This window comes from Polypterus senegalus, chromosome 14 (assembly GCF_016835505.1).
Source record: "Polypterus senegalus isolate Bchr_013 chromosome 14, ASM1683550v1, whole genome shotgun sequence".
In the NCBI taxonomy this organism is placed as follows: domain Eukaryota; kingdom Metazoa; phylum Chordata; class Cladistia; order Polypteriformes; family Polypteridae; genus Polypterus; species Polypterus senegalus.
Genome location: NC_053167.1, coordinates 15,728,913 through 15,756,779, shown reverse-complemented (window position 1 = coordinate 15,756,779; position 27,867 = coordinate 15,728,913). Strand labels below are relative to the sequence as shown.

The window sequence follows — 27,867 nt, the reverse complement described above, 5'->3', positions numbered from 1 at the left end:
ATTTAAATGTTCATCTTGCCTGTTGAAGCATAGGATCAAGAGACTGGAGCTTTCACTGTCAGTATTAAGGGCACAGCATCAGCCCATTGCAGGATTCTACTTACAGAAGCCCCCGTACTGACTCAAGATATATCAAAATAGAATTATCAGTTGATCTAACATGTTTATTTATGGCATGAGAAATGAACAATGAACTACTCAGAAAAAAATCCATACAAACAGCACACAGATACTGAGATAGCCAGTACTCTGGTGCTGTTAGGCAACAGCAGTTGTAACCACTGCACCACTATACCTCCCCTCAGAAATCTTGATCTTGAACAGGATGCTAAGCATTTTGCTTATCTCAGAAACAAAATTGTTAAAATACCAGGACTGAAAAGGGAGGGGCTGGTTTTGCTCATTTGGTGGCACCTCAAACAGAATACTTTCCAGAGAACTTACTTAAATAGTATTATTTTATTTGCCTTTTGTCCCCTTTCAAGGAGAGGGTTATTTTTAGAATTCATGCCTAAGGCTCTTTGTTGAAAAAGTAAAATGTGCTCAAAAGTAGAGATTTGTCTTCCAACAGATTGGTCTTGAAGAACCAATCATAGTAGAAACCAGTAGAGACTGGTAATTAAAAGGTTCAAAAGACAAACAAAAACTACATTAGTACCTGGATTATAAAAAAATAAAAGTTTTTATATAGACAAACACCTGAGCTTGGTGAGTGCCTTACGGTAACCAATATAAGGGAAGAACTCTAACACAGCCTCTAACCCGGTTTCTATCTATCTATCTATCTATCTATCTATCTATCTATCTATCTATCTATCTATCTATCTATCTATCTATCTATCTATCTATATTGCATAGATATATAAAATGCTCAAAAAAATTAAAGGAACACTTTGAAAACACTTCAGATTTCAAAGGGAAAAAATATCATGCTAGATATCTATACTGATATGGACTGGGTAATGTGTTAGAAATGAAAGGATGCCACATCGTTTGATGGAAATGAAAATTATCAACCTACAGGGGTCTAAATTCAAAGACACCCTGAAAATCAAAGTGAAAAAATGAAGCGGCAGGTTAGTCTATTTTGCCGAAATTTCATTGCAGCAACTCCAAATCACACTCAGTAGTTTGTAAGGCCTCCACCTGCTTGAATGCATGCCTGACAACATCGGGGGGTAAGGAGTGGGGATGCTCCTAATGAGACAACAGATGGTGACCTGGGAAATCTCCTCCTAGATCTGGACCAGGGCATCACTGAGCTCCTGGACAGTCTTGAGGTGCAACCTGGCAGTGTCAGACAGACCCAAACATAATGTCCCAGAGGTGTTCTATTGGATTGAGGTAAAGCGAGTGAGTGTGATGGCCAGTGGTCAGTGGTATCAATTCCTTCATCTTCCAGGAACTGTCTGCATACTCTTGCCACATGAGGCTGGGCATTGTTGTGCACCAGGAGGAACCCAGGACCCACTGCACCAGCATAGGGTCTGACAATGAGTCCAAGGATTTCATTATGATACCTAATGGCAGTCAAGGTGCCGTTGTCTAGCCTGTAGAGGTCTGTGCGTCCCTCCATGGATATGCCTCCCCAGGCCATCACTGACCCACCACCAAACCAGTCATGCTGAACAATGTTACAGGCAGCATAGCATTCTACACAGCTTCTCCAGACTATTTCATGTCTGTCACATGTGCTCAGGTTGAACCTTCTCTCATCTCTGAAAAGCACCAGGTGCCAGTGGTGGACTTGCCAATTCACGTATTCTATGGCAAACGCCTATGGAGCTCCATGGTGCCAGGCAGTGAGCACAGGGCCCACTAGAGGACGTCAGGCCCTCAGGCCCTCAGGCCACCCTCATGAAGTCTGTTTCTGATTTTTTTTGTCAGAGACATTCACACCAGTGGCCTACTGGAGGTCACTTTGTAGGGCTCTGGCAGTGATCATCCTGTTCTTCCTTGCCCAGAGGAGCAGATACCAGTCCTGCTGATGGGGTAAGGACCTTCTACAACCCTGTCTAGATCTCCTAGAGTAACTGCCTGTCTCCTGGAATCTCCTCCATGCCCTTGAGACTGCACTGGGAGACACAGCAAACCTTCTGGCAGTGGTACATATTGATGTGCCATCCTGGAGAAGTTGGACTACCTGTGCATCCTCTGTAGGGTTCAGGTATCACCAGTAGCGACACTGACTGTAGCCAAATGCAAAACTAGTGAAAAAACAGTCAAAGATGAGGAGGGAAAAATGTCAGTGGCCTCCACCTGTTAAACCATTCCTGTTTTGGGGGTCGTCTCATTGTTGCCCCTCTAGTGCACCTGTTGTTAATTTCATTAACACCAAAGAAGCTGAAACTGATTAACAACCCCCTGTGCTACTTAACTGGCCAGATTAATATCCCATAAGTTTCATTGACTTGATGCTATACTCGGATTAAAAAGTGTTCCTTTAATTTTTTGAACAGTATATTTGTGTGTGTATCTGTTTGTGTGTGTGATAATCATTAACTTTTTAACTTCAGTTTATACTGGTGGGGATGTACATAAAGTATAAAGAGAAAAGCCAAGCAAAATTACACCTTTTTTTGGCTAACTAAAAAGATTACAATATGCAAGCTTTCGAGGCAACTCAGGCCCCTTCTTCAGGCAAGTCATATTGCATATTGTAATCTTTTTAGTTAACCAATAAAAGGTGTTATTTTGCTTGGCTTTTCTCTACATTCATAATGGCTAATACGGTACAACACCCTAGTACTACATACAGTATAAAGCAAACATTACTACAGCCTGCCCGAGGAAGCTCTTTTTCCATATTTTAATTCACTATAGACACCAGCATGGTGCAAGATAAAAGTAGAAGCAGCTTCTTTACATAATGAAAACATGGTACGTTTAATTTTTAATTTGGATGTTGAACCTTTATCTGGTTTGTGCTTGAGTGGAATATGTAGAGGGGAGGTTGACTGTAGAGTCTCTGACGATTTATTTATGTTTAACGCCATCTGACAATTTGCTGATTGCATAGTTACTTACATTTGAGCAAGCTCTGAACTTAGATAAATGATGTTTCCTCACAGCTGCAGGAGACTGTCTCCAAATCTTGGCCTGGTCACTGTCTGTGTGAAGAATGTCTGTTTAGATGCTCCAGTCATCTGGTTTTCCTCATATCCCAAATATTTCAGAGTTAACTTAACTGGCATAGCATGAGCTTATGTGCAGGGTGATGGTCTGGTAACTCATCCTAGGGTAATTCCTACCTTGTGTTCTATGAGGCCTGGCATAGGCTTGTGTCTCTCTAGGATGGCAAAAATGGTTGAAAGGGATTCAGTCTTCAATAGAAAATTGGAGCTATGGTAGGGATGTTGTTTCTTTTGCTTCAAGACTACAGTATATAGTCAAATGGCTAGTGACTCAGTTTTTAAGAGCTTTGAGATAGCTGTAATGGGCGGTCCAAGCTCCCTCCGTGTAGAGTCAGTTTCTTGTACCTGTCCACAACTGTTTTATTTTTTTAGCCAAAACTTTAAAGTATAACCTTTTCTTTTGAACATGCTTGAAGAGAACATGCCATTGACTGAAAGCAGCTTAAATAAGACCCATCTAACCACATTTTTTACTGTTCAGTTAGCCACTGATGCTCTTGTTTTCTCAGATATTGAATGAACACTGTGGTTAACATTATGTTTATTAACAAAAGAACATTCTACAGGATTTATGTAAAATATCAATTGTTATTCCATATAAAAAAATCATACACTCATGAAGGTATCTATGAAGCACTTTTGGCAATGAAATTGTATTTACAGACCTCAACATTACTTCAAAGGCCATATTTTAACTCAATAGCATTCCATGCCATTAGTTCCTTTATAGATAAAAAAAAAAAAAATCATAAAAAATGTCTTATTCCCCAGATGGTATTAAACAGGGTGTTTTGATAATATTATTAGACAGTAGTAGAATACCTCTGTGAGAAATAGCCAGTAAACCTCAACAGTAAACAGTTCCAGCTTGACGTCCCAACTGTCTTAACGCTCATTCATAGATATGGCTGGCTAAGTTTACCTTACTTTCCGCTGACCAAGATGGAGTGCAAACATTACAAATAATGGTGGATATACACTCTAAAGCAAACACTTAGATGGTTGGTGAACAAGCAATATTTGACTAGAATGATTATGGGTATCCATTCCACAGGTAAGTGACAAAATAAGAGCAGCACCTACATACATTTTCTTAGAATAAAAAACTGAATTAATTTTATTAAACCAAGTACACTTACGTGTGGTAGAAATCTGTATTTTGTTGCATTTGTATTGATGCAACAAAAAATAACAGCACAGGATCCAAAAAAACGAAGTATAAAAAGGTAAAATACAAAAATATGATGCAGCATACAAAGGGCAACACAAATTTATGAGATAAAATATTATGGCCTTGGGCTACCACAAGCCACCATAACCAATATAGTTAGCCTTAGCATGGATTCAACAAGTATCAAGAACTTTCCTTAAAGGATCCAGTCTAAGTCTGATTATTTTGAGAAAAATGGGGGGGAAACACAGTCCAAGACGCAGCATAAACACTCATGCTCAGCTATGTTGAGATCTTATAAATGGAGCAGCCATGTCACATTATTGTAATACTCCTCTAGTCATTCATGACCAAAGGTGCTCCTTGATGTGATACCCCAATGCTTGGGGCTAATTAAGGTTATTCAGCTGCACCTGTTTCACTAGGGCTAGTTAGTGCACAACCTTGTGCGTCTGAGCAATTGATGGAGAGGTAAGTGCTAATTAGCTGTTAGGTTTAAATGTTAGGCTGAATACTCGCAGAGGGGAGGAACGGGTTGAGCGGTAATCATTAGGAGAGCACAGAGGGTGAAAGGTTGAGTGTGAGCACAAGAGACAGAGCTGGTGTCCTGATGTATACAGCAAGGGCTTGTTTCTGAGAAGCAGTGAAGGATGGATAGCTGGAAAGAAAGACTTTGTTGGGAAGGAATGTGATATGAAAGTAATGCCGTACAACAGAGCTGTGTGCAGAAGCTGTTGGGGTATTTGCCCACTATCCCATGGAGCACAGGGCCGAATAGATAAATGTGTGTGTGGATGTTATGGGTATAACCATTGTCTGGTTTAACCCTCTATAATGCACTGATTTTTAAATGAAAAGTCCCCAGGTGGTGACTCTTGGTGATACTGTCATTATGATTGTTATCTAATGAAAATTTAAATATTTATGATTTCAGAATAACTTGAGTATTTGTTACATTACACTTTAATAAAAAATTAAGTCTGGACTGTAAGCAGTTGTTCATGTCTCGTCACTTGCCACTGGTCCATCTCTGTTCATAAGCTACAAGATGCTCCAAAAGTGAATGCATCAAAAGTAGCACTGTTGCCCTGGAAGAGTCCCCTAACATTACGACAAAAATGTTTGACTATAAAAATCACAGAGTTTTAAAAATGCTTTCTGTTTATCAGCATATGCCTTGTCCTGTTGGGATATTGGTGGACCAAAATTGTAAAAGGAAAATACCTCCTGCACTACAAGTGAAATATGAGAACTCATGTTGAATGTGTGGGAAACTGTACTTCTTTTGTGGAATTTTATTCATGACAATGCCCACTCACACACACACACACACACACACACAAGGTCAATTTTGAATTTCCAGATAGCCTAACACACATCTTTGGGGATGCAGGTGGAAAAACAAAGTATCTGGACAAACATCCACTTATGAAGTCTGCACTAGCAATGACTGGGCTTGGGTTTCAAAATGTATGTGCTAGATCTATTAGGCAACCACACTAACCACTATCACTGCCTTGCTACTTTATTAACAATGATAATAACAACAGACTGGAAAGAAATAAATTCTAAAAGTTATTAGACTTGACAGAGCCAAAACATTGAGAGCCTCTTTTATTCCTTACGTACCACAGTTGCCATCAGTGACATGCACAGGCTGGACATCTGGACCATCATTCTGAAAATTTTCAGGCATCAGCTAAAACATAAAGAGACAGAGAGTTTTTACTTATTAACTGAGATTGAGACTCTTTTATATCTCCTGCGATGTGATTACAAGTTCAGCTGTTAAGGTGCTAAAACCAGTCCACAATTTTCTGTTTTTACTAGATGAGGAACATTCCAGTTTAAAGATATAGTCCTCCCATTTTGACATACAAGGTTATTATAATACTTAATGGTGTCAGCACACCAAACCATTTTTGTGTCTGGACTTTACATAATTTATGTTTTTCATTCAAACTGCTTATTTTTGATTTGCTTTCTTTATCCATGCTACAAGCAATATATGTAATGTCAATAATACATTTTTTTTAAGTATCTGCCATATGTGCAGGTAAACATGTATTTATGAGGTACATCACCTGGGAATTATATTAAACTGATTTGTTTTTAGCAGCACACAATTTATCATATTCAAAAGTATGCCACTTTGATAAAACAATGGGTTAAAATATGAACTTGGAAATTAACTCAATATTAGCTCAAATAAGCAGTTTCCCCTTTAAACTTCAATTCTGCAAAAATGAACATGTTTTGATTCAAATTATTAAAAGTGCAAAGACCACAGTCATTGTCACAAGACACACAGCATTATATGATGAACCCTTTAAAGAGACAGAATTGTTCTGAGCTATTAATTTACATATCACATAATTAACCTCCTATATCATTATGAATGGCAAGCCATAAACTAGTAGATTAACAAGAGAGTTCATCTCAGTACATGACAACTGTTTATTCAAAGCACTAGTGCAGTCTGGGCCAGTTTTCTGTTAGTATATGGTTTTGCTCAGCCCAGGACTTATCTCAGCTCCCATGAAAATAGCCTGTGCAGCCACAATCATGAATGAAAGACAGCCTTGTCTGTCCCTTCCTTTTAAATGCTCCTTATGGCCTGCTTTATTGTTTTCTTTTGAATGCCAAGAGTAACCTGCTAGATAATCAACACAACAGAATGGCACTGCACAATTTGCCTAAGGTGCCTAAGGTAAGTCCTCTGTTATTTATGAAAGGTCTTACATTCTAACATAGAAGTGATAAGAACTTATGTATATGATTTTGTTTTGTAATTGTTATACTTTTTACAATTTTTCCACACGTTTCAAATGTTATCTTTCTAGAGATTTTGAAATACTGACTTAAATTTTGAATAATTGCCATGCAAAAATTATACTTCAGATTTTAAATTGATCTGTCTGTCAGCCCACTAACTATGTTTGTCTCTTTTCCCTTTTAAATTAAGAATGATATGACTATGTAAAGGGTGGTGGTTATTCCTGCTGCCTGAAAGCTCGAGGTTCTACATGTAGAAATATGTTTGCTTTTATAGACTAATCATTTATTTACAGTTGGACTTGAACTCATTTAACTTAATTTTCTATAACTAAGCTGCTCAATGTCAAAGCTCAGCTGGCACATGCATTGTTATCATCACCGTCTAAACCATGGGTGTTTAACAGACATTTTCTACTGTAGCTGGTTGCCCTCAAGAATTTTTTTACACTCTCGGTGGTTTCATGTACCCTTCAGAGGGTGAGAGCCATTCTTTTCGTACTGGTGAACACTACTTTAAAACCACATCTTCTTTGGGCCTCATTTACTCCATCCCCATACTGTTGCACCGATTCTCCTGATCAATTCGGCCACATCTCATTCCCGTACAATATACCACTCCTCACACAGCTTTGTTAAGCATTTTCCTATGATGTCAGTCAATGGGGACAGCTTACAGAACTATTCTTTGCATGTCTTACCTTTAGTATTGTTTTATCTTGGTAGAGTAATATATATATTGCTCTACTTTCCCCTATTGTATTATTAATATGTAGGCTTAGAATGCATAATCTCACAGACTTACCACTGTATATAAATTATCCCCACCTTCCCCTCGTATATCTATAACCTCAGGCAATTAGATGTAGTAAAAAGACAAGCAGGAGTTAAGTTACACATAAAATAATGTATTACTGATAATATTCATTGTGGTCCCCGGCCGGGGCTGGAGCCCGGCCGGGACACCTAGGAGGATGTGAGGAGGGCTTGTGCCTCCTCCAGACCGAGAGGGGGCGTCCGTCCTGGTTATTCAGGAGGCCTCGGGTAAAGGGCTTGGAAGCCCAGCCCTGTAGGGACCCGTGGCCACCGCCAGGCGGCGCCCCAGTGCCTCATTATTCCAGGGGCCCGGCACTTCCGCCACACCAGGAAGTGCCGGGGAAGACGACAGGGGACACCCGGACGGCTTCCGGGTGCGCAGCCGGCATTTCCGCCACACGGGGGTTTGTCCACAGGAGATTGCCGGGAAGCAGCTGGAGCCCATCCGGGTTCCTATAAAAGGGGCCGCCTCCCTCCAGTCATTGACAAGAGTCGGGTGGAAGAGTGGCAACGTCTGGAGGAGGAAGGAGGCGGTGGGAAGAAAAGAGAGAGAGAGAGAGAGAGAAAAGGAAAAGGAGAAAAGAGAAGGCATTGGATTGGCCTGGACTAAGGAGTTGGGGTTGGTGAGCGGAATTATAAAAGAGAAAAAAGATGAATAAAGATGTGTTTGTGGGTGACATTAACGTGTCTGCCTGTCTGTGTCCGGGGCGAGGTTCACATCATGAATAATAACAAAATGCAAAGTACATTTGAATATTGGCAACCATACAACCTGATTAAATGGTGATGTGTAACTCAGGTGGCACACAGACTTGTAGTTACTTAAAATGTCTCTAGTTAAGGCATTATTGGTGCTCAGCTTTCTTCAGAACAGGCCTCAAGCCTGTCTCAATATGGCTGAAGTTGTGCTCTTCATTGTGCTATTCTTGTCAGTTCATGGTGTGATGGTCTTCATCAGTTGTTAACAAGAGAAAGTTACTTCTACATCATCACAGGTTAGCAAGAGAAAGATACGTCTACATCATATGTTGGTTAGAGAGAGAGAATGTGGTTGAGCAAGCAAATTTATGGGTTTTCTGTCCAACCCCTACAGCCAATAGGACGTCATGGTACTTAAAGGCTTCTGAGACAAGCCAATTCCAAACAGCCATATCTCAGACCAATGGGGGGAAATAGTACATCTTAACACTTGCAAACCCCCCAACACTGTATGTTAAACTAACCTGGCTTTGTGTGGGGATGAGAGAAAGTCTTTAGCAAAGAAACACTTGCTAAACTGGTTAAAGACACATCCCCCAAATCCTGTCGTAAAATTACAAATAGACTCAGTTGAAAAAGGGTGGAAAACACGAATGCCTCTCACCAAAGTAACACTAAATTACATTGATTTGCCTAAATTATAAATAAAGACATACAAAACATTTATCAAGTTATATACAAAATCTTATATCACAACAAGTATCATTCCTATGCCTATATATCTATCTACATGTCACCTATTGTAGAAAACAGAATTTCCTTATTTCTGTTATGTCTGTGAACTGACAAGGTTTGAGAGTGAGCTAGGACATGATCAAAAGCTAGAAAAAGGGTTAAAACTGAGTAATGCCCACTTAAGCAAAAATGTAACACAAAAATAAGACACAAATTCATGGTCAAGTCAAACTACCAGAAAAACAAAGTTAGAAGAATTAGTATAGCACTTAGAGTTTTGAGTAATGAATTTACAGCTTGGATAAAGATGTGTTTTCATGGATAACTTTTTATCCCATTGTGTTGCATTCAGTGGTCATGACTTCAGTGTGTTAGTCCTAACAATGCTTTGAGAAACACAGAATAGTATACAAATCACTACAACTGTTTCATGATGATAATGAAAAGGAATAGAAAAATTTGGACATTAAAAAATTAACTTCAGTGACATAAAAAATAACAGTAAGACTGCAAGATTTGGTACAAGATAACTTTGAAAAAATAGGAGCAAACGTCTAACAAACCAATAAAAAATAGGAACAAAAGAACAAACTTCTAACAACTTTCTCCAAAACACATCTGTTGTTAATATCTAAACTGACACATACTACATCAGAAGTCAGCACAACATTCACACACATTCTACATAAAAATGCTTGTACTCAACACTTGCAAATTACCCTTTACACCACTAAATCTTTTATACTCCCACCACTTCTGACAACCTTCAATTGAATATCTCCCAACAAATGTACCACAAGGCAGAAAGTTAGTACACAAAATAAAAAATATATATCTATTGTGGATGCACAAATAATGCTATGCATGCATTGCCAACACAAAGGAGACTAATTCAGAGTTAAATTGAGATTGTAATTAATGCCTAAAGGCCCAAACACTTGCTTGAGGGAGAAGCAAGTAACAATGGTGTTACAAGAGAGCTCACAACAACTTGTTTCACTTGCCTGCCTGACTTTATATAATCAAATATTAGTGTCAACTGTCAACTATAAAAATTAAGAATTTCCAAGGGGAACTCATGTAGCACTAAGTTGCCTTGGTTGGTAAAATGATTGTAACACTTAGAAACAAACAAGCATGTGGTACAAAAGTTCAATAATAGACCTACATTTTATATAAAAGTTGGATTTGTATAGAGGCCTTTTTAGTTAGTATACAAGGAATTGCTTTAGTCATCTGGTTCTACAAAGCTAACAGACATAACTGCCTAAATAAACTAGCTCCAAAAGAGCACAAAGGACACTAACATGCATTACCATATAAACAACATTTTTCATGTGTTATCATGCCAGTGGATAACAACACAAATAAAGTACAATTAAGATACCTAAAAATGCCAAACTTATTAAACCCTGTTTTTCAGAAATAACTTCAAGGTCAGTTCCCGAGAGAAAACAGCCACTGTGACTTAACAAGCTGACCGATGTGACAATGTCCTTTCAGTGACATTATGATCTCCATCTTGGATTCCCAAAATAGGGGAGATTGCCAAAAAATAAAACAAAAGAACAATGGAGAAAAACGGCAATAATAATGCAATAATGTTGTCAATTGACCATAAATGTGTATTGTGTGCTGGAAAAAGGAATGCAAAAACAGCTCAAGAATAATCTGCAAAGTGCATTGTAAAGGTGATTGTGGTCAGGGCCTGTATCACCAAGCGCTGGAATGCATCCCAGTTGGAGGTCAATAGTAACCTGTCCAAGGAAGGAATCCAGATGGAGACATAGGAAAAGCGTATCTTGAATTTTTCAATGAATGTAAAAGTAGTGGAAGGATATTAGGAATGTACAAGAAAAGAGTGCACTTCCCAGCCATGTTACTGCTGCCGCCATTGGGAAGCTGCTATTCAGGCCCCGACAGTTTTGACTAGCCATTTTGTCAAAATATGAGCCAGCAGTCTGGCATGAATACCTGGGCCGATAGCCAGAGTTTTGTAAGGCTGTGTCTGAGGAGACTGGAAGTGACCTCTGAAATAGTCCGGGTAAATGGTATAAAGAAAAGAGGCCAGTGGCCATGGCTGCTGTGAACTGAGCATCAGGTTGCAAGTGAATGACAGTTCATTGGGAAGGGGAAAGGAGAAGAGAGGTTCAAGATGGCAGAAAGGGGAGGATGAGTAGACAGAGGGAGGTGTTCTGCTTTAGAGCCTCATTTGTTGTGTTTTTGCTTCCATAGTCCTGTTGCCATTTTTATTTCCTTCAACTTTCTTTTTGTATCTTCAATATTTTTGGCATTGGAGGACCAGAATTGTGCTCCCCAAGGCTACAGTATAAGAAAGCATTACTAGTAATAAATATAAAGGAAAAAAGAAAATCAAAATGAGTACTGCTTTCACACAGTACTCAATCAGTAAAGGTGAAAATTTAACAGCTAGGCTGAGTTACTGAAGGACAATGAAGGTTTTGCAGTAGTGAAAATAAATGGATCCTGTATATAACAAAAATGAAGGAAACAGGCGTTCAGTCTACTCCTATGCTTGGTCCATGTCAGGGACCATGTTTTAAACTCAGAAAATGAGATCCATCTTAATAAAAAGGAAAAACTGTTTAATGCTTTGTCACATGTGGCTGGGGGTGGTATGCAGCTGGGACGCCCAGGATGACCAGAGGAGGGCTTACACCTCCCCCAGACCACATGGGGGCGACCGCCCTGGTGGCTTTGGGAACCAAGGGAACAGAGCTTGGAAGCTTACCGGAAGTGCTGGGGGGAAGAGGATCAGGGAAACCCGGAGTGCTTCCGGGTGCACAGCCAGCACTTCTGCCACACTGGGGAGTGCCGGCGGAAGATTGTCGGGAGGCACCTGGAGCACATAAGGGGCCGCCTCCCTCCATTCGATGGCTGCAGTCGGGTGGAAGAGGACAGAGCTCGGAGGAGAGGAGTGGAGGAGGTCAGGAGGTCAGGAGAAGAGAAAGGCATTGTGAGAGGCCAGGACTTAAGAGTTGATTGGTACGGGGTACTGGGTTGTGTGTGTGTTCACTGTAAATATATTTGTAAATAAACGCGTGATGGGTGACTTTAAAACATGTCTACCTGTCTGTGTCCGGGCTGTTCCCCACAGCTTTTAGTATTAAAAAAGTAATGGGTTTCAGCAGGTTTTTTAAAACAATTAACTAATCAGATTTTTTCTAATGCAGCAGTGCACATTTAGCTATAAGCACAGAGATATAAGGACATCTCCACGTCCACTTTTTTGAGTGTGATGTCATAAGAACCACTTTAAATGTAAAATGATGTCAAACAGAACTTCTAATCTGCCTATCAGTCAAAAAACTTAAAGACTAAATAAAATAAAATTATTCCATTTAGGAAATTCCTCTCTGAATCAAAAAATAGCCCAGAGTTTAGAAAAAGAGTGAAAATGAAGTGTTTTAAAGAAAGAAGGAGAAAAATTCATAATAAATCTAACTACTGGAAAAACAAAAGAAAGCTTTAGTGATCAAGTCAAGTCAAGTCAAGTTGGGGAGCATGCACTGGTACAGTGCGTTGCCGCACACACTACATGTCGAAACTGCTCAGGATCCCAGTTGGCAACCCCCGCAGGCAGACATGCGGTCCAGTCCTACACTCCGGAAATGACCCTCTATCTGCCGCAGCCAGGTGTTACGTGGGCAACCCCTTGGCCTGGTCCAGCCACTTGGGTCCCCAACAATGAGGATCTTATGAGCCGGATCACCCTTGCGGAAAAGCGCCACATGGCCGTAGTGCCGTAACTGACGCTCTTTCACATTGCAGGTAATGTGCCTCATTCGGGACTCAATGAGCAACCACTCATTCGACACAAAGTCAAACCAACGGTACCCAAGGATTTTCCAGAGAGACAGTACCAAAGGAGTCTAGTCTTCATCTTAGGTCACTGGATAGCGTCCATGTCTCGCAACCATATAGCAAGACAGAAAGTGTCAGGACTCTAAAGACTTGGACCTTCGTCCTTTTACATAGATATCAGGAGCGCCACACACTCCTTTCCATCAACCTCATGACCCCCCATGCTCTCCCAATCCGTCTACTGACTTCACAGGAAGAGTCACCAGAGACATGAATGTCATTGCCAAGGTAAGTAAACCTCTCGATAAGTTCAACACTCTCTCCGCAAACAGGCACACTGCTGATGGCTGTGCCCAAGAGGTCATTAAAGGCCTGGATCTTGGTTTTTATCCAGGACACTCGGACTCCTCGCTCAGTCTCTCGAGCACCCCGATTAGAGCCTCCATTGACTCCATGAAGATCATAGCATCATAAGCAAAGTCAAGATCCATGAATCTTTCTTCACCAACAGATGCCCCAGAGCTGCTGGACCCCACAACCTTGCCCAACACCCAGTCCATACAAGCATTGAACAGAGTAGGAGCAAGAACACACCTCTGACAAACACCAGAATCAACTGGGAAAAATGCAGTGGTCCTGCCGCCATTCTGCACAAAACTCACAGTAGTAGTGTACAGGCCAGCCATGATATCCAGCAACCTCGAGGTTAGTGATCAGCTAAAAAAATCACAAATATAATTTTGACCTTGGAATTATTACATTTACAACCTCACATTCTCCCATCCCCTTAAATGTATGATTATGAAATTTGCTACAGACTACTGCTGATTACAAACTTGTCGTAACATCTTATTATGGGCTTGTTGTGTGCTGGACATGTACTATCTTAAGGCATAACAACAAACATTTTTAAGTCATTAAGAGGATACTATCCATCCATCCATCCATTATTCAACCCGCTATATCCTAACACAGGGTCACGGGGGTCTGTTGGAGCCAATCCCAGCCAACACAGGGCGCAAGGCAGGAAAGAAACCCCGGGCAGGGTGCCAGCCCATCGCAGAGAGGATACTATATGATGTATAATTTGTGGTTTGTTAAACTGTATTTGATCATTCAGGGTTTACTTTTCTTCCATCACAATTATTCTGTTCTGAAGATTTCAGGCAGAATTTGTCTTTTGGGAGACAGTTTATTTCAGAATTCCTTCTCCAAAACTATTTTGTATTGTTTGAATATGCTTAGAAATAAATCTTGCGCTATACATGACGTGATGACACCTTGGTCAACATTTGAACCCAACAAAGTGAAAACATGAAATTTTTCATTTCAACCTGGAGAAATAAAAATAAAGTAAATTAGTACCTCGCCATCATAAGAATTATCTTCAGCATCGCTGGCTTCTGAGGTTTCTGGAGATGATGTTTCATTACCCATCTTCAAGATGATTCTGCAACATAGGAAAGTTTTATTTGCATTGCATGACACCAGGGAATCTCAGAGAAGTCCACCCATTGACCCAAGTAAGTCAAGCAAAGCTGTCTTGAACTGAGCTGCAGCAAGTGAAATTGATTTTGGCAGCGTAAAGGTGTTCAGATCTAAAAACCTGTCATTGTTCCCAATCCACCCTAGTAAGGTTTTTTCTTCACATAATTGAAGAGTGAAGACCATAGCAATGAAGTGTATGATTTTTGAACTAATTCATGCACAAAAAAGAGAAATAGAAATAAAAATTAATTTAAGTTTGTGCAGTAAAATTAGATATTGGAAAAATATATTACAATTTGGCTTTCAAATAATAGGAAGTCGAAACTGTCATGCAGCTTTTGAGAACCATGCAAGATCCAGTAGCAAAAAGGCAAAAAGAAAAAAAAAATGTGTGTGTTGGAGTGAGTCTAAGCCCTCAAATGTCTTCAGCCTTGACTACCTCAACCTAGGGGTTGTCATGAACTCTATCAACCAGGGAGCCCAGTAAGTTAAAATCCTAATAAATTTAAGTAAGCAAACACCACTAATTTTCTTTAATAGTTAACCCAATAGTGTTCCAGTTTCTTGAAAACCTTGAGAAAAAAAATTAACTATTAATCCCTATTAATACTATTATTAACTCTTATTAATATTACTTTAGCTCTGCAGTATTGTTTGTAGTTGTTTGATGTGTCAAGTTCTGCCTTTAAATTCTGTCAGGCAATCCTCCAAGATTGGGAGACATTTTCATTTTCATTCCATTTGTTGATGAGTCATGTCTTTGATACCATGATAGTGCTTTCTACCTGGAGCGGTCCAGTCCCACCCTCCGGAAATGATCCTCTATCTGCCACAGCCAGATGTTACGTGGGCGACCCCTTGGCCTGGTCCAGCCACTCAGGTCCCCAACAATGAGGATCTTAAGAGCCAGATTACCCTCTGAGAAACGCGCCACATGGCTATAGTGCCGTAACTGATGCTCCCTCACAATGCAGGTAATGTGCCTCATTCGGGACTCCATGAGCAACCGGTCATTCGACACAAAGTCAAACCAATGGTACCTAAGGATTTTCCGGAGAGACACAGTACCAAAAGAGTCCAATCTTCATCTCAAGTCATTGGATAGTGTCCATATCTCGCAACCATATAGCAAGACAGGAAGCACCAGGACTCTAAAAACTTGGACCTTCGCACTTTTGCATAGGTATCAGTAGCGCCACACACACCTTTCCATCGACCTCATGACCCACCATGCTCTCCCAATCCATCTACTAACATCATAGAAAGAGTCACCAGAGACATGAATGTCACTGCCAAGTTAAGTAAACCTCTTGACAAGGTCGACATTCTCTCCGCAGAAAGACACTCTGCTGATGGCTGTGCCCAAAAACTCATTAAGGCCTGGATCTTGGTTTTTTCGAGGACACTTGCAAGCCCAGACACTCAGACTCCTTGCTAGCCCAGACACTCAGGCTCCTTGCTTAGTCTCTTGAGCGCCCCGATCAGATCCTCCATTGACTCCACGAAGATCACAACATCGTCAACAAAGTCAAGATCCATGAATCTTTCTTCACTAACAGATGCCTCACAGCTGCTGGACCCCACGACCTTGCCCAACACCCTGTCCATACAATCATTGAACAGAGTAGGAGCAAGAACACACCCCTGATGCCCCCCAAAATCAACTGGAAAAAACACAGAGCTTCTGCCTCCACTCTGCACAGCACTCACAGTTACCAGTGTATAGGCCGGCCATGGTATCCAGAAACCTCGAGCGGATCCCACAAACCCTTAGTATGTCCCACAGGGCAGCTCGATCAACTGAGTCAATAATGGTGCTGAATCAAATACTGATAGATTAATTTATAACTATATGCCAGAAACTGCATGTATAAAATAAATGATAAACAACATAACACACAATGAATCACAAAAATATAGGTAGGTTTTTACTCAGAAAAACACCACTATCTGAACTAATTGTAGCTTGCTACTGTCCTATCCTCTACTCCCACCAGTTTCCCATTCTTGTTTGCCCTTTATTAAATTCTTTAATTGTTTCACATATTTGGTTTAATCAATAACCTTCTTATTGTTAGACTCGAGCATCACTTGGGCTGTGAAAAAAGTGCTAAAAGCGTTACTGCCAAGTGTCACTCGGCCAGCAGAATCGACACATCTCACTTAAGAGGATTATTCTGGCTGTAAAAGTGCCAACAATGCTAGTGCTGTGCATTACTCGTGCAACGGTATTGGTGTGTCTTGTATGAGCGTCACGCCTGAGCATTACCTGGCCAACGGTGTAGGCACATCTTCTCCTAGCCTCATAATGGCATCTAAGAAATGCCTCTCATCAGCAGTGAAGACAAAATGAATTTGTCTTCAGGCAGTGAAATTGAAATGGTCCGTGAAGCCAAAAGTCATTCTGAAATCTAAAAGTGACACTCACGTCACTCAGATATGTGCAATGTGCTGTTCATAGTATTATTAGTCATCATCATCATTATTATTTTTATGATTATTATACTTTCTACACTTCTGACTTTGTACTTTTAGCATTTATACATTTTACAGTAGAAAGATGAAATTTAATAAAAATGTCATTTTTCAAGTCAATAAAACCAACACTTGTTACTGTTTTTTTGAGAAAAATTGTAATGCTAGAGGTTAAGGGGATTGAGCATCTACTTAAAGGAAAACCCCACCCAAAATTATGTTTCTTTTAAATATGGCTTGAATCTTGTGACAAAGCTTCAGACATAATCGGCTCTATGGTGACCAACACTGGACAACAGCAAACAATATTAAAAAATACATGGAAAAAAATATCACGTTACTTGTGTTGCATAACACATGTCAAGTCATTCTGCCATATGCTCCCAATATCCCAACAGATGTATTTTTACTAAAATATTTTTAAATAAACCACCTCTGTAAAATAATGCTCCCATGACCCAGAGCTGAACATCTCAAAAATGCACAAGACAAGGGCATATTTTCGACTTGATGTTTTCACTTGCTTTTCTTTAACTTTTAGTATTTAGTTTTATTCATCTCTCGGTGACACATGAAGCAAAATGTTAGCCAATGAATTATCTGTTCCTGAGCTGGACACCTCATCGATGAATGAGGGGAAGACTTGTCTCCTATTCAAGTTCTGATTGGTGGCTTGAGTACATTCCATTTTCATTCCCAGAAGTAGATTATTTAACAACATTTTATTAAAAATACATGTGTTTAGGACATTGTGAGCATATGACTGGACGACTAAGCATGTGGCTTATGTGACATGAGTAATGCAAGATGTTTTCATTGCCAATTTTTAATATTGTTTGCTGTTGTCCAGTGGTGGGTAGCATAGATGCTTATTCTATCATAAACTATGTTATCTCTGTTCTGTATGAGAATATGACATTAAATTTATTTCTGGGCTATAACTACAAACTGCATAGGGTAACACATTTTAAAAGAAAATTAAATTTTGGGTGGAGTATTTCTTTAAGCTGTTTTCCTAAAATGAAGAAACAAGACATCCTACACGTCTACCGGGAAAGGCCGGCTCAAATTGGTATCCGAGTGCTGCTGTGCAGCGAATGACACCTAAGCACCACACCAGTTCCACCAGGCATGACACCATTTGCTCTCAAAGGGTTTCATCTCTTCCAGGGCTGTGGCTCTGAACAGATTTCCCCAATCCGCTTCATAATACGAGCAGCTTTCCTATGGGCGGCTGCAGCAGAGCTACTCCCGCAGAGAGCAGAAAGAAGTCCTGCCTGTCATTTTGGAGCTGTGTGAAGTTTTTACTACAGCTGGAGTGCCAATCTTTGCACCAACCCTCATGTTTTCCCTGCAAGTTGGAGGACCGCTGGCAGAGCCAAATGCAGGGGCGTTCCGTGGCTCCTACTCTGTTCAGTGCTTGCAAGGACTGGGTGTTGGGCTTGGCTCTCAAGAGACTGAGCGAGGAGTCTGAGTGTCTGGGCTTACGTGTGTCCTGGATAAAAACTAAGATCCAGACCTTTACTGACTTCTTGGTCACAGCCATCAGCAGAGTGTCTCTCTGCGGAGAGAATGTTGACCTTGTCAAAAGGTTTACTTACCTTGGCAACAACATTCATGTCTCTGGTGACTCTTCCTGTGAAGTCAGCAGATAGATTGGGAGAGCATGGGGAGTCATGAGGTCGCTGGAAAGGGGTGTTTGGCACTCCTGATATTATTGCAAAAGGACGACGGTCCAAGTCTTTCACGTCCTGGTGTTTTCTGTTTGACTTTATGGTTGTGAGACTGGACTCCTTCGGTACTGTGTCTCTTCAGATAATCCTTGGGTACTGCTGGTTTGACTTTGTGTCGAATGAGTGGATGCTCACGGAGTCCCAAATGCAGCACATTACCTGCTTTGTGAGGGCCGTCAGTTACAACACTATGGCCATTTGGCGCAATTCCCCAAGAGTCATTGTTGAGGACCCAGGTGACTGGACCAGGCCAAGAGGATGCCCACGTAACACCTGGCTGGGGTAGATAGATGGTCATTCTGGGTAGTGGGACTGGACCCCATGTCTGTCTGGGGGGTTGCCAACCGGGATCCTGAGCTGTTTCATCGTGAAATGGGTGCAGCAACTCACTGTACCGGTGCATGCTTCCTAAGCTGACCTGACCTGTTTCCCTTCAAGTACTGTAGAAATTAGGAAGTCAATTGACTAAGGGTGATACAATGCCTTACACACTCTTTGAAATGGCATTTGTGACTTACATGGTTAGGCAGTTGCATTAAATCATTCTTAGTTCTATTGTACTTTTTGGTTTATGTCAATTCTTGTTAAATAATCTTCTATATTAAAGTCAGGTATAGTAATAATAATGCACTGTTTTAAAATCTTTTGACTTGTGCTTCAAGAAAGAATTTGGATTTGAAATATTTTGTCATGGATGTTTTGCTATTGTTTGCTTTTGTCCTGCATAGGTTTGTTTGAATCATAAAGTGCGTTACCTCCATTCTGTATGCAAACATAAGATTAAAAATGTTTCTTGGTCGTCACTATGAATCACATGGAAGAAGTAACATTTAAAATAATATTGATTTTGGGTGGAGTATTCCTTTAATGATGGTCTTCACAGTTTTCCATGACACATATAAAGCAGTGACTTTTTTTTGCATCCCATTCTGGTCTGTACCTTTCAACAATAAATACTAATCATCTTTTGGTAGCACTTTGTAGACCATGGTTCTCTGTACACTGTGTGCTGTACCATGTTAGCCATTGTGAATGTAGTAAGAACTCAAACAAAATGACACCTTTTATTGGCTAATTAAATAGATTACAATATTTGAGCATTCGAGGCAACTCAGGGCCCTTCTTCAGGCAAGATGTAATCACAACTTCAAGGAAATCAAAACTTCAAGGAGTCGATCAGGTCATTTGAACAATGAGGTTTCATTAATGAAGATAACTCCTATGCAAGATGTGGAATGTGGTTGGTTAAATCTGAGCGCCATCATGGCCTCTTTTATGAAAGATGTGTGCACTTAATGAGTTAGACCTGTTGATGTGGGAAGGCATCCAGGGGCAATGCCCACCCAATCACACTGCTAGGTCTGTCCATTAATCATTTTTCAAATACACAAAGTCCTGTTTTGGATAAAAGTACTTATTAATTCACAAATAATTAAATAGGTGATTTTTGATTCACTTGTTAAATTAGGTGTGTGTATGTCCAAAGTTGTTAATGAAGGAACAGACAGAAAATGGTTAGATACCTGAAAATCAGATGAGACTGGAATAGACTCTGCCCTTTTTTCTGATATTAAAATGAAAAAACGCCATAAGAAGTTATGGATAGATGTTTTTAAGGTTCATCTTAAAAAAAATGTTTTACTCAGCTTTACTGAGGGTGCTCCATTGTAAGGTGAGTTATTATGTTTGCATGTTTCCCATTGTGCTTTGCTTTTTGTGTGTATGTCCCACACCTGCCATGGTGCTCATATTGTCATACTGTACATGTACTGTTTGTGTGGTGATAATCTAATATTTGTCTTTAATATAATCTGCAGCATTTAGTTAATAAGAAATGGCCTTATAATACAGTACATCCTGAAAGTATTCACAGCGCATCACTTTTTCCACATTTTGTTATGTTACAGCCTTATTCCAAAATGGATTAAATTCATTTTTTTCCTCAGAATTCTACACACAACACACCATAATGACTTTTTCTCCCAACTGTCAAACTTGAGCTGACCCTGATGTACTCATTTCTAATCCTATCCATCCTCATCACAACCAATCCAAATCTTAGCATCTTTAACTCTGCCACCTCCAGCTCTGTCTCCTGCTTTCTGGTCATTGTCAACGTCTCTAACCCATATAACAAAGCTGGTTTCACTACCATCCTGTAGACCAGGGGTGCCCAAGACGTCGATCGCAAAGGTAGTGCAGGTAGATTGCGTTGCATTCAAAAAAAATATTTTTAAACGTTAGTCTATCATATATCCTCCCTATGGCATTTGCCACTTGATTGACATACAGGGCGGCCAGTCTATTTCTTTCCCTGTAACACACTGGTCATCCCACACATACGATCAAACGCACGAGCTACTGCAAAACTCCAGCTGTGAAATAGATTGCCTTCCAATTTCTATCGACTAAAGAAGTGATTTAAAAAAAAAATTGTTTGGGGAGGGTATGGGCTGGATGTGGAATTGGAAGAGGATTTTTTCTCTCACAATGTCACAATCAAAGTGCGCTTGTCTGATCTGTTAATCTATCATTGCTATTCCAAAGAAGGAAAATGTGGAAAGGCACTTTCAAACTGTTCATAAAAACTACGAAACTGACTTTCTTCTGAAAAGCGATCTGAGAAAAAAAACCTGCTCCCTACTCTCACTACAGATCACAATGTCATCAGCAAACATCATAGTCCACGGGGACTCCTGTCTTTGAACAGTAAGAGTGGACTTGGGCTGGGTGATGGAAACTGTCTCCCTTGGGTGGCTTAATTTTGCTTAAATACATGCAAGGTTAGGGTGTAATGTGTCTCTACACACAAAACTAATGAAATGCCAGTAGGGTGTTCTAGCCCACTTCAGGCTCTGAGCATAATTAAGATGTTACCTAGGTACATCCAGTTTCCATACGGTCAGGGTGTGCAAGATAAGATCCAAAGACAATTTTCAGCAATAAGCTGATGTTCCTAAAGTCATTGGCGTGATTGACTGCACACATGCTGTAATTCAGGCTCCATTACAGAATAAATTTACTTTTGTAAACAGAAAGCACTTTCATTCGGTTTGTGTAATCTGTGATGCTGTGAGATGTGCATTTCATTCATACTGTATATTCATCAAATTCAGAATTGTAGGAAATTTTTTTTTTGTTAAAAAAAAGGATTGGCAGAGATCAGTAAACTGAAAAAGAAAGGTAAATATTAATGCAAAGTTCATACTCTGAATTGATGGGTGGTGTAATTAATCTTGGCAATAAAACAGTGCTGACTTGTCAGATTCTGCTCTCCATTATAAAGATGAAGACCTCTGTACTTAGCAACCCAGCTTTTCCTTCACTAATCCTGTTGCTTTAGGAAACCAGTGGCAGTTAAAGCAGCCATAAAAAGCTTCTTCAATTCAGCGTAACTGTGATCACCAGCAGCAAAGCAAAATAAATGCACAGCCCACTTATTTTTATCAGCATTTCTTTGTCTTTATAACATTCAGCTGATACAGAGTAAATAGACTCTCCTTTTATTTAAACAGCACACATGAAAGTAAGGCTTTAGCACCGGAATGGATACCAGCGTGATCAAGAACCTAACATGTGCTTTACAGTGCTGATAATTTTCTTAATGTTTTTTTTTTTTATTTTTGCAGTGGGTGGCACAGTGGTTAGTACTTCTGACTTGCAGCTCTACAGGCCTGAGACTGATTCCTAGCTTGGACTCTGCATGTTTGGTATTTGCACATTCTTCCTATATTATTTGATGGCTTTATTTGGGTGCTACTGTTTTCTCTGACATCCACATGATGTGAATATTCATTGTTGTTTCTCTGCGTGAACAGGCCTAAGTTGATTAGCACCCCAACTAAGTAGGATTCCAGCCTTTCATGCAATGTTGCAGGGATAGGTTCCTAAGACCTTGGAATGAATTACAGTAAGTAGATAACGCTCCTCCATCCTGCAGTCAGTTTCAGTCCACTAAACATGTTCTGTGCAGCTTTGCTTTCCTTTTATAGTGCCCAATCATGGTTTACACGGTCCACCGACAAAAGCGTGATAGACATATGAGCCCCGACAAAACCTCAACGGACAAATGAGCGCGACAAAATCGCGAGAAAGGCCAAGAGAGTGGGACGCGTACGTGCGCATTATGTACACATTATGTGCTAGGTTATAACTGTATTCAAAGATGCTAATTGCAGAGTTTCGTTCCTCCGGAAGATGTTGGGTCCTCTTTCGATGAACTGAGCGAGAGTAGACCCGACAATCTCTAGAATGTTTATGATTACTGGGAGGACAATTACGTTGGCCGATTGAGAGGCAATTGTATACAAAGCGGAATTACCAGCAGTCAGGCAGCCAGCAAGTCTAAATACGCTCAACTATCAAGACGTCTTGCTGCAATTCTTCCTACATATGCAGGATGTGATCCTAAGGACTATCTGCGTGCCGTGTCTCATAATATTGATTTCTATAATAAACATTATTTTATATGCTTTAAACTAGTAATTCATATTTAATTAAACTTTCGCGATTTTTTCGGCGCGATTTTGTCGGCACCATTTTGACGCCGCATTTTAATGGGCGCTATTTTGTCGCCGCTCATATGTCTATCGCGCAAATGTCGGGTCACTGGTTTACACCCTCTGAGGGCGCAGTGCTTACCATTTTGAAGCATGAAAAGTCATCTTTAAGCCTAGCATAAGGCTGGGGCTCTGGTGACATCAACCATTAAAAAAATTGTCATGTTCTGGAATGAACTGCCGCAGGATATTAAAGGCATAGAGGGATATGTATAGCAAATGACAGCTAGATCCTGAGAAGCACAATCAAAAATTCTAAGCGCTTGGTAGACAATGTACAAAGTTATGGAGTTAACAGTAAAACTGAGTATGTGACTTTTTATAAGCTCAGATACAATGCAGAGTCTCTGACTCTCCAACTAAAAACTTCTGATCAGTGGGACGCATTGTATGAAAAGTAAATGTCTTTTCTTCATCAGCTCGTAAAACCTTCACAGGTAGAAATGGTCCAAAACATAGAAACTAGTCAGTAGCTCTTTGACTTTGCAGAAGTTCAAACCCAGATTTTTTTTCTTTAAGAGGATAACAAAACAGACATATGATGGCTAAAAGTTATGGAATGGGAATGTGCTGCAATCCTAAGAAATGAGTCTGGTTGGTGCAGGATCACAACGAGTGGGCTCTGCTTTCAAGTAGATTCAAGGTAGACCAGACAGACATTTGCTTACATTTACACCGAGACTCCCAAGTGTGACTTAGAAATGTAGCCTGCAGGCTTTCATCAGGAACAATGGTGTTTAAATAACAGAGTCAAATGTCATCCATGTAAACAGAAACTCCTGATATCCTGACAAGGATGTTTGCAAAAGTCTCTGTGTAGAGCCATATCCTAACTGCATCCTTATATATAAGAAAACACGAGCATGTGTTATAAATGAAATTAGATTTCTGTTGTCTGTGCCTACAGAGGCAACTCTGTGACCTTTGAGAAAATTCTTAAGTGGACAGTTACTTCTTTTGTTGCTCGGAAATGAAAAAGGTCTACAATCATTCCTTTTCTCTGATTCATAGATTACCTGAATTAATCCAGTTTTACCACTAACCATGTCTAACGTCATTGGAGATGGATCCACTGGCTTGATTATAGCTACAGACAACAATTGCTATATAGTGCTGTGGAATAGTGGCACGTGGGACAGATACTAAATGATGAGATGGAGGATTGATGCTTGAATGGCATTAGGTTACCTAAGCTATTAAACAGGTTGGCTCATTTTCAATGCCATTATGAAATAACATTCATGGTGGGTAAGCAACTGTTGGCAAGGACTTGTGAAAACAAGGTCATTGGCCACCAGCTTGGTCACATGTTGACATGTGACATCATGGATACCATTAGCAAATTTTTTGAGGTGAAGGATAATGGAAAATTTACTCCTGAGAATGAGATTAGCACCATAAAAAATAAATTAGGATACAAGTAAAAGAAACTCAAATATTTGTATTTTTGTTTTGGAAAATGCTTAAAAAGTTCATGGTTGTCTTTGGTTTTATTTCTGTTTTGCTGGATATCCAAGGAATAAGGAGTTCATCTTGTCTGTCCCTTCAGTCAACACTTCAGTATTGTGTCACAATTTGTATTTAATCACTGGCTTGGGTTTATATTCCTGTTTATTGTTCTGTTTAAAGTAGTTTTATGCTTTTATGTATCTTTGACAGTGTGTTAATTGTTTAGTATTTACTGCATGTCCTGTTTTCTTTAAGTGCTCCTTGTGTTTTGTGAGTGGAACCATAGGAGGCGGGCTCATCTTTTTTTGTAATCTGTTTTTTTTATAAGGGGCCACCATGATGTCATTGCTACTGGCTCCTCCCACTGCCATTTTGCTGAGGTCAGACAGAGGGTTCCAGAAGTGGACCATTGAGTATTGTGGGGAGATTTTGTAAACATTTGATTACCTTTGCATTTTATGGATTTTTGTCTTTGCTTTTGGACTCCAGTTTCTTGATTGTGTCTTGCTTTGGACTGACATTTTAGGCAAATCCTTTTCATCTTTTAGCTTTGATACCTTCTTGGTTTCTAATTTATTTCTGTGGGAAAGATATGAAATAATCTGTCCTCTTAAGAAGGCCTTTAGAGTTTCCCAGAGTATTCCTGCAGAGACATCTGAGGATGCATTTGTCTCAAGGAAGAAACTGATATGTTTGGATATAAATTCTGTACAGTTCTCATCTGCTTATAGAAGTGGGTTAAGATGCCATCTGCGAGATGGGTGTGTGGGGCATAGTGACTTTAGCTCCAAGATCAGAGGGGCATGGTGAGAAATAACAATAGTGTTGTACTTGCAAGATTTAATCGTAGGCAAGAAATTATTATCTATAAAGAAATAATCAATTCTTGAGTAGCAATGATGCACTGGTGAGTAGAAGGAATATGTTCTTGAGTTTGGGTTAGGAAACCTCCAGGGGTCTGATAGGTTGTGGTAAGTTAAAAACTGTATAATTGTCTTTGCAGTGTTAGATGTCATTCCCCTATGACAGGAGACCAATCTAGGAGTGGATTTAAAACACAATTAATGTCCCCAGCCATTATAATTTTATTAAATTTAAATTTATGAGTGTTCACTTTGGGAATGGATGCAAATACATTTTGCATGAATTCCTTATCATCCACATTGGGTGCATATAAATTTATCAAAATCACTTTACAGTTAAATAAATTGCCCATGACAATCATGTATCTCTCTTCAGGATCAGATACTACATCTGATACCACAAATGAGACTGTTCTATGTATGAGAATTCCCACTCCTCTAGTTTTCTTTGTAAAGCTAGAATGGAACATTTGGCCAGTCCAGTCTTTTTGCAGCCGGAACTGATCCTTGTTTAATAAGTGTGTCTCCTGTAAAAATACTATTTTAGTGTTTAAACCTGTTAGGTGAGAGAATACTTTCTTTCTCTTTAATTCATGATTCAGGCCTTTAACATTCCAGCTCACAAAGTTAACTGTCCCATCATGGAGACATTGATTCTGAATTTTTGATGTAATTTTGTAGTCTGAACTGAAAATGAGACAGCTTTAATTTCCAATTTTCCCACGAGTTATTGCCCTGCAGCCTATTGTTACATTGGTAGTTATAATTATAAGGATTAAAAGGATAGATTAGATATAGCTTGCTCTCTTTCTCTACCCTCTTTATTCCCCCCCATTTAACCTGCCCCCGTAAGTCTGGACCCCACCTTTTCATCTTTTAATCTTGCATTTTGTCTAATTTTGTTCTTTTCCTGAATGCATTGTTATTTATAAACATAATTTAAGTAGGTTGCCCCAATAAACAAGAGGTTCACAGTTACCTTTTGAAAATCTTCTAAGCAAACAAGCCTGTTATAGGGAGTAACTCTCATTTGGTGTGTGTAACTTGGTCTTTCCATTTTGGTGTTTGCTACAGTATTATTCTTGATGTTTTTTTGCGAAGCGGCAAGAATTATGTGCAGTATCCTAGCTTATTATGTTTTCCTGCTTCCTCTTCTTCTTCTCCTCCTATTACTCTGAATATTGTAATCACTATTATTATCTTTGTGGTGAAGTCTTGGAGTTAGTGTCAGAAAACTAGAAAGCATTATCATGATTCCAAAGAAAACTACAAAACACATTCATAAGTGCCATTTCACAATTTGATGTGATATGATATCATGACGTCATTCTTCTCAAACATAAACTCATACTTCTAAGCAGGAGCAGGTGTAAAATGCTTTGTAGATACAGCTTATGTAGAATCTGGGGTTGGACAGATTCTGATCCTAGTTAGACTTTTGGTACAATTCCCAGGAGTAATTTTGAGAAGCTTGATAAATGCAGTGGACTTTGACTCATCCAGTCCAGGTCATCAACATTGTTGTTTTTAGGCCATTCCTCTGTAGTTTTGCCTATTTGATTGGGCTCATTGTCTTTCTGGAAAACAAATCTTCTACCATGGTCCAGGTGTCTTTCAGTCTACATCAGGTATTCCTCCCAATATTTTGCTGAATTCATTTTAACCTTTACACTCACAAAACTTGCAGGGCCTGCTGCAGAGAAGCATCCCCACAGCATAATGCTGCAATCATCATGGTGGGGATGGGATGTTTTTGATTAAGTGAGGTGTTTTGGCTTACACCAAACAAGCCAATTAGTCTGATGGCTAAAAAGCTCGATTTTGGTCTCATTAGACCATAGAATATTCTTCTTTCTTACCTCAGAGTCTCCCATGTGACTTCTGGCAAAGTCTTGCTGAGATGTCATGTGTGTTTTTTAACAGTGGCTTTCTCTTTGCCTGTCTCCCATAAAGCTGCCACTGGTGAAGCACCCAGCTAACAGTTGTATGCACAGTGATTTCAATCTCATCCAGTGTAGCTTCAAAGTTCTTGTATGTCTCTTGGTCTCCTATGTTGCTACTCTTCTTGCACAATCACTCAATCTTTATGGATGGCCTGCTTTTGGCAGATTTACAGCTGTGCCATATATTTTCCATTTCTTAATG

General features: G+C 39.8%; 1 protein-coding gene across 5 annotated transcripts in view; it reads right to left on the bottom strand.

Annotated features, from left to right (window-relative positions):
* The window catches only part of bcas1 (brain enriched myelin associated protein 1), a 108,698-nt gene that overhangs the window by 65,658 nt on the left and 15,173 nt on the right, over positions 1 to 27,867 (bottom strand). For all 5 annotated transcript variants that reach the window (XM_039734470.1, XM_039734474.1, XM_039734471.1 and 2 more), the window contains exons 2-3: positions 14,521 to 14,605; positions 5,935 to 6,004 (exon numbers count right to left, since the gene is read on the bottom strand). In XM_039734470.1, coding sequence (XP_039590404.1) covers positions 5,935 to 6,004; positions 14,521 to 14,592 — 142 coding nt within the window. In that variant the 5' untranslated portion in view covers positions 14,593 to 14,605. The remainder of the gene's footprint in view (positions 1 to 5,934; positions 6,005 to 14,520; positions 14,606 to 27,867) is intronic.